At 38.8% G+C, this 11,692-nt stretch overlaps 1 protein-coding gene across 1 annotated transcript in view; it reads left to right on the plus strand.

Moving 5' to 3' along the window:
• Positions 1 to 11,692, plus strand: part of faf1 (Fas (TNFRSF6) associated factor 1) — a 68,585-nt gene that overhangs the window by 45,781 nt on the left and 11,112 nt on the right. Inside the window, exons 14-17 of the mRNA XM_055058351.1 lie at positions 3,060 to 3,196; positions 3,273 to 3,361; positions 6,840 to 6,920; positions 8,099 to 8,176. Coding sequence (XP_054914326.1) covers positions 3,060 to 3,196; positions 3,273 to 3,361; positions 6,840 to 6,920; positions 8,099 to 8,176 — 385 coding nt within the window. The remainder of the gene's footprint in view (positions 1 to 3,059; positions 3,197 to 3,272; positions 3,362 to 6,839; positions 6,921 to 8,098; positions 8,177 to 11,692) is intronic.

The following is an 11,692-nucleotide window of genomic DNA, read 5'->3' on the forward strand; positions in this document are numbered from 1 at the left end:
CGTTTGCATTCAGCACCCTCTTCCCTGTTTCTACTGGACTCATTCCGGTTTAGTGAAACAACTTCAGAGGTTTGTTGGCGAACATTAGTGAACAAGAGCAACACAGCAGACGGGTTTGAGTGAAAGACGTGACGACGTTACATCAGAATTAGATTTTAAATAATGTTCTAAGCTTTTAGCATTTCTTGGCACACTGAAGAACTCGTCGGGCAAGTAGAGTATTCATCAGAGCAGCATCCCGGGGGCCCACAGTCACTCTGAAGGAGCTGCAGAGATTCACTGCTTAGGTGGTAGTATCTGTTCCAGGGGAAAGTGTTAGACACGGACTCCACAAATGTGTGCTTCACGGAAGACTGGGAGAAAGAAATCAATTGTTGGAAGAAAGTCCAAAGAAATCCTTTCCGCAGACTGCCACCAACCATTAAGGGGACACGGCACACATGTGGAAGAAGGTGGGGTCAAAGTGTAATTTTTGGGTCAGGTTCGGTGGAAAAGCCACACCTAAAATATAAAAGGTAGTGATGTAGGATTTTAATGAGCTATAAATTTCCTATATCTTCTGTCAGCTTCTGTCGGTTCTCTACAGCTGATCAGCACCTTTCTGTCACTCCAAACCCTCTGCATCCTTCACTCCATCTGTGAAGCTTCTGTGACTCTCCTCTTCCTCAAACTGGCATTTCCAATCTTCATCACATTATTTCCACGCCATCCCTCCAATCTATGAGAAAGTCGCCTTTCTCATTCTTATGAACAGGTCCTTTAATTACAACCATGGGTTTTCTATTTCTCAGTGATTAACTTTACTTAATGGGTTTTTTCCCAATGTCTTTGTCTTCCAATTGGTGCAAAACCATGGCTCTGACACGAAGTCGAGACTTTGATCTTATTTGACTAAACTTAAATGAATTTGCACTTAGATTAATTGAATAAATATCAGTCTCTTAAGTGGACAGAGCTAATAAATATACTATGATAAAAAAAAGTAAATGCACCATCAGGAATTCTGCAAAGAATATTATTAGGAAGCATAAAATCGTTTATTTGCTTCACTGTACGTGAAGTAACTTGTTGTTGGTCTAGTGATATAATAAAAAAAGTTTAAACAAACAAACTTTGCCATTGAAATTATAATCGAAGTCTCTAAAAGTTCAAAGCTATGAATACTTGTTCATATTAAAAAAAATTTTTTGTTGTTCTTCCTCATATTTAACCTACACAGTCTTCTGAGAAGTAATTATTCTGTAGTCCTAAAGTGAAACCTGAAGGCTTCACTTCTCACAGACCAATTTGCACACCTGTTCAGTATACCTGACTACTCCTTTTGACATACGCCAACCTGAAAACATAACTGGTTTAGAGGGAGAACAAAATGTCACATTCAAATCAAAACTTGTCCATGTTAGCTCTGAAACAAAGTGTGTATGACACAGTGAGCTATCGGAGCATCCGGTTCCCAGACTGCTCCCATACAGGTGGCTTGCAGAAACATTCCCCGCAGTGCTACTGTACTAACCTGATTCATCAGCTGCTCACTGGAGCAAACATCAGCTGCTCCCTGTCAATTCATATCTTAATGTGTGAACTGGACCGGATGAAATGTGAGGCGACAGCACGGCGAAACATTAACTATTTTTGCTGTAGAGATAAATACAAAGAAAATAAGATGGGATGGGTGACAAATTAGAAGCTGTCAATCACATTGTCCAATAACACGGAGTCTTAAACACGTTGGCTGCGAGTTTGGTCAGGTGTTTTCTTTCATGTTTCATGGAGTTTTAGTGGACTTTGTGTGGACTCAATTACCTTCTTTGCCATGTTAGATTAATCCTGGATGATGTTGCTGAACTGCTCACCTCACTTCCTCGAGCAACTCTGCTTCCTCTTAACCTCAGTGTTGTGTCCGTACTTGTTTTCTACCCGAATGCAAAAGTGTTTTAAGTTCTAGATGCAGCTTAAATCACAGTGGAAAGTTAGTCGACGTGGGCCGAGTCTCTTAGTTGTACAGTTTTGATGTTGCCATTTTGTCTGTTTTTATTCGTGAAGACTGACTTTCTGCGATTTTCTGCTGGAAACCAAAGCAGCTTGGCTTGTGCTTGGTTAGAGCTTTAAGATTAGGTTACCCTTCAAGTTGTTGTCCATTGTTCTCTGGCCTTTCATTACAGGTTAGAGTTTCCCTGTGGGCTATTGTTATGGTGCGGCTGGGTCGAGGGCTGAACAGGGACAAATGTCAGATCAAAATGATCCATAAGATTAGAGTGACCCATCTCTTTCATTGCAAGTCAAGGGTGACTCGGAGTTCATTTGGGAAAGTTCTGACTGAATTACAGCCCGAAGCACTTTTCTTCCCTGGTTTTTTACTATTACATCCTAGTTTTTGGAGATTATTACTATCATATAGAGATTTCGTGCTCAATTTCTCAGCTTGAAAGTTGGTCAAGCAGCTTCTATAGCTGTGACTTCATCTTTAATGAGTTACACCCCTCTCTCAGGCAGCTGCCTTTCTATCTATGCTCTCTCTCTGACCTGTCCCCCCCTCCACCCATTCCATTACTTCTCCATTTTACCACTCAGTTATTAAAGTAGATCTTATTAAAAGGCGGGAGAAAAAGCTAATCTATATTTGCATTCAGTCTATAGCAATTCATTAATATTATGACATTTACAGGGAGCTTGGCGGGGCCCCGGCTGCCGGCTACCCTTTTCCCTCTGAAATGTTAATTTAAAAAGTTCTGTCTTTGTAATGGAATAAGAAATCCTCTCTTGCCCTATCAATTCTGGGCGCCTGGTGAGGAATACTAATTCATCTATGCTTCCAATTGAGATAGCATGTCACTCTGATGGAATCAGGAAAAGGCGAATTGGTTTTAAAGTCCTTAATACCATGAATTGTGTGTGTTTTTCATTTCTCAACGCAGCCTAAGAAGAGCGTACCAGTTCCATTTGTTGTAAAAAATACGTGTGCATACATGTGAATTTCGTATTTCCTTTTTGTATTATTTCAAGTTACAAATTTTGAATTTTGAAGCAAATAGGCTGGAGTGTGTTTCTTTGTTTTTCAGACTTCTCACCATGTGTACGAGGCACTTTGGCAGCGTGGTAACACAGACTATACGGACATACAAGACAGACCAGTTCCCCCTGCTCCTTATAGTTATGGGCAAACGCACATCCAACGAAGTTCTAAATGTTATTCAAGGTGAATTAAAGAGAAATGTCTTCATTAACTTCAAAAACCATGTGCTGGAGATTTAATTTTCTTAACTTTTCTTCAGGCAATACAACGGTGGATGAGCTGATGATGCGGTTAATGGGAGCGATGGAGATCTTCACAGCACAACAACAAGAGGACATCAAAGATGAGGTACGGCTGGAGCTTGTGAATTTGATTCCAAAGTTGTCTTCAGTTTAATCTCAGGAGTGATTTTCAAAAGACTAAAAAGAATTGTATAATTTAAAAAGCAAGTCTAAATTCAAGTTTATTTGATATTCTTCCAGTTTATAAATCCTTAATAAGGATGTTTCAATTTGTCATGTTTGACTTTGGAGAAGTATTGAAGTATGTTGGGAAGGATTAAAGTCATTGACTGTGGTTCAGTCCTTCATACGCAACTTTTTGTCAGGCTTTCAAACTCATCCGTGACGGTTTTTAACTACAGTATCTACAGATGACAGCTTGTCACTCTGGATAAGTTAAGTATTAAAAGAGTCAGCCAACCAAACTGATTCCCTAGCACTGCGGTTGTGAGATTCATAAAATCTTCGTCGCATAAGTTGCGATCAGCTAATGGGTCTCTAGCACACACACACCCAGACGCATGCACACACACGCACACACACCCACACATGCACGCACACACACGCACACACACACCCACACATGCACGCACACACATGCACGCACCCTGAGGGTTAAACTTGTTTCAGTCATTTCCAGGGTACTGAGCTGCAGCTTTTGTCTCTGTGTTGTTAATATTTGAACAATTTACTGGCTTCTTTTGGATTTGTCACTGTTGGTGAAAGGCAATCATTAGTGACAGCTTATAGCAAGAGGAATGTACGTGCAGTGTCGCCTACGCCCAGAATGGTTAGAGTTTTATTATTATTGTTGCCAAAGGGAAAGCAGTTTATTGACATCAAGAGGATACTTTTCTTATTTTCATAAACATGAGCGTGTTTTTCTACAATATCCATCCTCTTTTTGGGTAAAATGCTCTGCAAGCAAAAAGTCTTCAAATGTTAAATATTGTTCAAACACAAGCTGCTCCACCAGAGAAGTGCAGAGAGTAAACACTCTAAAACTGGCATGAAACGAAGACTTAGCATTTCACAGAATGGTTAAGAAGATCTTAGTAGACATTTGGTGCGGGTGGCACTTGGTGGTATGTACACATTTTTGTTTCAACCAAAGAGCTATTGACATGTGACATATTCAGTCTGGCAGATTTTCCCATTCTTTTTTTTCTCCAATTAATTTGTTTTGCATTTTTCTATTATTATTACTTCCTGGAATATGAAGGCAATCAGTTTTTCCATGTTAAAAATGTAAGTCAAAGATATTCTGACAAAAGCGATTGTTCCTGAGAAAGGTTCTTCTTTCTGCCAGGACAAGAACATTTCCCAAGTTCAAGTGTTTTGGGGTGTTGTTAATGAATGAGATGGATGAATTAATGTTTTATTTGTATGAGACATAACTCACAAAATGAAATATTTAAGAGGATAAGTAACAATGTCGAAATAAGTCATTGTTACTATATTATGTTCATTAACCTTATTACTTCAGTTTTCTTGAAAGTAAAGGACCATATTCCTTTAATCAGTGAATGAACTCATCTTCAACTTTGCTCATTTTGTCATTCTTGCCAAAGAAATTTCTTGTTTTCTTTGATGTCTTCTTTTCCGGTGAATACTCAGACTGACACTCACTCAACGCAGGCATAACTCCATGACTCTTCCTTCAGTGTCTGTCTGGATCTGTAGCAGCTGCACTTTGACTTCAAGCAGCCTTAGTGAGACAACAGTCATTCCTGGGGTTGTCTGTGTTTTAGCTTAGCGGTTACTAACTGGGTGACTATTCAGATTTTGTGGTCTGCATCTGTCAGCGCTACAAGTTTTTTAGGTTGTTCTCAGGTCATGTCTCAGGTCATGTCTAATGTCTAAAGTGACATTATTAAATGTCACTTTAGAAAAAAGTGACATTTCAAATTAATGGTTAGAATTTGGAGTACCCTGCATTTTTCATAGATATTAGGCTTCCTCATTTGTTTTGGTTGAATGAATGAAAATATTTATTTTAAGCTTTTTTCACACATCTTACCCAGAAATTGTATCAAACATGTCTGGATTTGTAAATACACTAGAGTGCTTTGTTGACTCTACTCATTATGAGAACAAAGAATTTGGGACCTGAAATTGATCTTTAATTCTGTTTCATCTTCATTTATCACAATGCATAAGAAACAGTTTTCTTGTGAGTCATATGTGCTTTTCCTTCTATACTTTCTATACTTCCAGTTTTGGTTGTAAGCTGTAAATAATAATATATTTTTTTCTATCAAACTTTTATTGTTCAGAGCTAAAAAAAGCATCCTTTACCAATTAGTGAATATGTCACATAAAAAAGTAACACTGAAAAAAGGCCAAATGTTGTTTTCCACAAAGTAAAATTTAATTTTCCAGATCGGAGCGTCATATGTAGACTTTAAATACTCTGCAAACCATTGTATTCTTTTTTTATTTACATTTTCTCCAGCATCCCAACTTTTTCTGGAAGCGGTATAATCTCTGAGCCACTTGGTCCCAAAATTGAAAAGCAAATTAAAAAGAGCCGTTTAAATTTCTTATTTTGTTTGCAAACATTGAATGTGTGACAGCTTGATTTTTTTATTTTTTTTCCCCTCAATACCAAGTGTATCATCAACACTAAAAGATGCCACATATGATGCCAACTTGAACACTAGCCATGATTTAATTGTGGAAAATCTGTTTTTTTTTTTTTTTTCTCTGAAGTTAAAGCTCTCAGAATCACAGTCTCTGTGCTGATACATGTTTGAGGAACATTTTGTCTCATGATTCTTCAAATTAATGCGTTAAAAGCCTTGGAAAATATTTAACAAGCACTAAAGGGAGTATTGTACGTCACACACTCTGACCTGTTTGCGTGACTTGGGGTCAGTGTATTGATGGCGGGCACTTTTGAAGCCTTTGTCCCTCTCTGCCATTCTTTTACAGTTTCCTTTCACTATTCCTCTATTATGTCAACCCAAAGCACAAATGTATCGTTGCATTTTCTGATTCAATGCGACAATAGACGCTGCCATTTTGCTTAGTCGCCTAGCTGCACAGTAGCCATCTGATCGTCACAATGAGCGTACTTTGCCATATCCGGGTCGGCACACAGCATGGGCCTTCAGGAAACAGAAAACTAATGGCTGTGCCCATTAACACAATGGGACACTCGTATTTAGACCAAGTCTTTATGAAACACTTTGTAGCCACAGCAGGTAGAAAGAGAAAGGCCTCCTGTCCCCTTCCCTCTGTACAAACAGGAAGAGAGGGGCAGAATGAATGAAAGAGAAAGGGAGGGTGAAACTGAGAATAGGAAACATAAAAGAGGTTCAGGGTCTGGTAAATGACAGCCCAGTCACAATGAAATCCCTTCTACTGCTACTCTTTCATACCTGATGTTTGTACGTAACCACACTTGACATGCAGCATTTTCTTTTGCCCCAGTTCTTCCTGGCTTCTATAACCGGCACCTCAGCTTAGATGCTTTGTTCTCGTTGTGTCCTTTATTATGTTGTTAGTTAAACAGGCCCAACTCTCTTTCTCCCTCCACCCAGGACGAGCGCGAGGCCAGGGAGATGGTGAAGAGGGAACAGGATGAAGCCTATCGCTTGTCTTTAGAGGCTGACAGAAAGAAGGTACGTCCAGAACAAAGAGCATTTGTTGTTTTCTGACTTTGAAGTGTTTCCACTTTTCCTGTGCATTTGATTTTGGCACTCTTTTTGAGGTTTTTGAGAGTCTGAACTTCTTGCATGATGATATGCAAAAAATATTAATGACCCTTATCACATTTTTTTCTTAAGAAAATAACAATTTTAATGTATTCTATTAGGATTATATGTCACAGGCCAACACAATTGTTTTTAAAATGTGGAGTTAGCAGACAATGACCCATTTTGTTTTTAAATTTGATGTGGATTGGCATGTAAATTCATCTGGAAGTTTTTTTGGGTTTTCTTCAGATAATACAATGGTGGACCAGCTGATGATGAGCTTTTTATATCTTGAGACAACAGTTTTTGCCTATTTTTTTAGATTTAACTTATAAAATATTCTTCCACTACAGTATGCATCTGAATACATGCTGTATTCTGAATATACCAGACCAGAAATTAAAATGTTTCTTGATTAAAATAGAAATAGAGGTCATCTGAGGTCAGCTTTCTTTTTCTTTTTTCTTGTAAAGAAGTTAAACAATCGGTACATGGATATAATTAATGCCACCACTTTTCTTTAGGAGTGCTTTTAGAATGACTGTCAATGTTGGTTTTCTGATGGTTTTTTGAAACGTGGCACATTTTACTAGTGGGCTAAAAAGTACGTTCTTCCAAATAATATGATCATTGTATTGTTTGTAGCAAACAAGACTACTTAGTGCTTTCGTTCAACACCAGCTTGCTTCTTTCCACTCTTAATTTTTACTAATATGATCACATCTGAGGTCAGTTGTTTGCACATACAGGTATCAGAGTAAAGGAAGCTAAAAAACCACATCCATGCTTTTTCAATGAATATTTGTTGAAATTTTGAAAAGCCATGTATCATTTCTCCTTCACGCCACTCGGATCTCAATAAAACACATTGAAATCGGTGGAAATACTTTTGCAAAGCACTGCATTACTTCATGTGTGATTCGATTTGTGTATTCTGGATTAAAGACCTTGTGCATATCAAAGGGGAGCAGGTGGTTTAGATCACTGATAAAACATGATTAATAATTAAACAAGGCACAGTGACACAGTCTTGGTCGTCAGCAGAGAAGCCATTTGTGTTTTGTTGACCCATTTAATGAAATTTTTTTTTTTTTCATTCCCAGAGAGAAGCCCAGGAAAGAGAAGAAGCGGAACAAGTCCGTCTGGAACAGATGAGAAAAGAGCAGGAGGAAGAGAAGGAGGTGAGAACAGAGTCGAGTCTTATGTTGATGCGTTTCTGAGCGTGTGCTCTGATCGGTTAATTAGATTGTGGTTTCGGAGAACCCTGCCAGTCAATGGACCCTGTTTGGTGAGGTTTCACAGCCAGATATCTATTTCAAATGAAGGAAATATCCTAATTATATCCAGTGCTTGTTAATGTCACCTTCCATAAACACTGTCATTGTTCTGTATAACTGCTTTCTATTGGCAACGCAGACAACACCATATTCAAACGTAGTGGGACAAAAGACGGCAGCAGGTCGAGGAGACTGGCCGATGCACAAACAAATGCACAACCTAAGCAAACACGCATATTCACTTGAAAACAATTATTGTCTGTAAAATAGGGGCAAATACACACAGGCAGACACAATGCCAAGCACACAGGAAAGTAATAATTGTCCGTAATGAAGGCAGCGATGTTGTTCAGTCCAGATTAATACAGTGTAGTCCTCACTGATTGTTGTTTACTCAACAGCAGAAAGCCCAAAGCAGGGACAGGTATTGGGTGACCCGGCTCGCTCAGATGATTCGTCACTTGAGTTAAACAAATGACAACAAAAGAGCTCCTGACCGTGGCTTCTTAATTATATCACAGTAGTGCGCCAACAATGCACAGTGAAAACAGTACATAATACCACGAATGGTACACCTACTGTCCGTCATTTAGTGCTGCTGAAATTAATTTTCTCCTCACCCAACTTCAGTGGTATTTACTGGCACTGCTCAGCTGTCAGATTATTAAATGGCCTTTTACTTTGTCTAACCAGCAGATTGGGTTGTTTTTGATTGTTTTTCTACATTTATTAATAAATCAACTCAACTTTGCTAAATTGCAAAAATCTTTCTCAACCCACCAAAAAGGGTAGCATAGATTCGATTACTTAAAACGCAGCATTAAATCACAATTTTAAAACTCTGATCGGAGTTTTGTGATCAATATCTCTTCAGTTTTGTAAACCTGCCAATACCAATTTTACCCATTCATGATTTTTCTTGTGGAACAGTACAGCTGCAAAAACACTGTAAAACAGGGTTTGTTATTCTAAAACAGAACAGGACATTAACAATTAGTATTGTTAGCATAATTAACTGTAAATAATAGACTCTGTTTTGCTGAGATTTTTGGTTTTTACCTTTTAGATTGTCAAAAAGACCCCCAACTTTATTAAGTTCAACTTATTCCATTATATACAGGTTTAATACTTTACTGTAACACATTCAGGATTCTCTGGTTGGATCTCATTCCCTGTTTATGAGCAGAAGCAAGAGTAGACAATAAATGCACATACAGTTTGCTGGTTGGTTGTGATAACTTTTGCATAGTTTTTTTAAACTTCTCACTCACAGTGAGATTTGCAAACTTTGAGCCTTCAGTCAGTGACAACTTCCCTTCAAAGAGTGTTATTGATACAACCTGTTAGTAACTGGATATTGTGTTTACTGATGGGAAAGTGACCTGATTGGAGTTTATGATTTAAAATTCAAAAGGATTTTATTCATAAATACAGGAGAAAATCTATTTAACAATGATAGATGATGTTACAACTTCAATGGCAATTTGTCCATGTTCTGCTCTGCTGAGAAATCTATTTGCTTTATGTTTTATTAAAAGACAAACCTTCATTAGATTAGTAGACTTTACATATCAAATAAGTGTACGTGAGTAAATTGATATGGAGAAATTTTAATTAAATGCCAAATTTATTCTAGTCTTTAATAAATGTAAAAATATTTTGTTTCTTAAGCAGTAATTACTTTCGTTCTATAATACATCTGCATTGTGTCGCCTGACTCTTGAGAATAAACGAATGAGGAACGACGTGTTCCACCCTTTTATAATTAGGAGTTACATATTTTGTTAGTTTACAGTTTTCATTTGAGTCTTATGAGGCTCCGATCTGGCGTGCTGTGGGTTGGAGGAAGTGCAGACACAACAAGAAGCCCAAGCTGCCACCAGAGAGAGGGCAATGCTAGAGGGAATGCTTTCCCTGTGATTTTGTGCCTTTGTGCAAAGAAAAGGGAGATGAAAGTAAGAGCCTCTGAATTATGGGCGGGGTTGTATGTGAGCTGGCATTATTATTTACCTCCTTCATGGGGTCTTAGCATACAGTTGTGTGGCTGTCAGGTGCTCCTCTTCCCCCTGCTCGTCATCTGTTTGCTCTCTGCGGTCAGCCGAGCGGAGCTGCTCACGCAGGTGAATAGACGGAGAGATGCTCCTGATTATTTGTGCTGGGCTTCCTGGGCCCGGCGATTGACCAAACGTGTGTACTGTGGTTTCTTACAGGACGCTATCTCCCTTGTGTGGGTGGATATGCTTCTCTGTGGTGCTCAGTCACTGCATTTAAATGTCCAAAATGCACACTTCTGTCTGCTGTGTGTGTGTGTGTGTGTGTGTGTGAGTCCGTCCCTGGGGGCCCCTTTAACTCAGTCAGCATCAGCTCGTGTACCTGGGGGAGCTGACGGCGGAGCGGCACGCGCCCTACCCTGCCCACCCAACTCCAGAAGCTGCTAATGAGCTACTGTTGTACACTCTTATGAAATATAATTGCATTATGGTGTGTAAATAAAGCCGGGGCTTGTTGTCACAGCATATGCTCCCCGGCTGGCCAAACAGGAACAACAAGCGGGAGGCGGGTGAGGAGGAGGTGAGGGGTGAGGAGCAGAGAGAAGTGGGACGCTCGGGGGAGCAGCTGAAGCACGTTTTTCTGGAAACTCTGGAGGATTGATTAGCTTTGCTGTGAAAGATGACAGTTGATGTTTGTCTTTGTGCATTTTGATCCACACAGAGTCTGATGTAGGACATATTGCCAGATTTATGTGTCTCTTAAAATATATTTAACTGCATCAAACAAAACTCAGAACTGTATTTTATGAAGAGCTACTCAGCAGTATCAGCCTCTGTTTACTAGAACAATAAGTCAGAGAATGAAGAAAGTTCACACTTGGTGCGTTTATCATACTTATTTGAAACTTGGCAACCTTCAGAGCTACACGAGGCTTTGGGGAACAAGGTGAGACACGGGGCAGCTAATTTAATAAGAATCTAAATACAACAGGGTTGATTAATTAGTATCAATCTACGGAGAATCAAACAGACTTTAGACTTTATTTCATATGTTTTGATATTTAAACAGGAAAGGCATTGTGGGCTGAGCATCAAAGTAACATAAGATATTCCAAACTTTATTTTTCTTTAAAATTTCTTTGCCTTTCAGCTCACAGACACCATACTGGGTTTGGTTGTCTTAAAGCGACAGAGGCAGATTTACTTTTCAACATGGAGAAAATTAGACATTCCCAGTATTTCACAGTTGATTTTATTAAATTAAAGGCCCACAGGCCATATTGATTCAGGCAGCACACTGAACGGACCTCCATAATTATGAAGAGACAGGAGGGAGGGGCAAGAATGTGAACCGGGAAAAACCCAACAAACAAACAAAATAGTAAAAGTGTTAATAATTTATACAAAATAGTAATAATAATAAAAAGTT

Source organism: Poeciliopsis prolifica, unplaced genomic scaffold (assembly GCF_027474105.1).
Source record: "Poeciliopsis prolifica strain line A6 unplaced genomic scaffold, Auburn_PproV2 SCAFFOLD002, whole genome shotgun sequence".
NCBI classification, from domain to species: domain Eukaryota; kingdom Metazoa; phylum Chordata; class Actinopteri; order Cyprinodontiformes; family Poeciliidae; genus Poeciliopsis; species Poeciliopsis prolifica.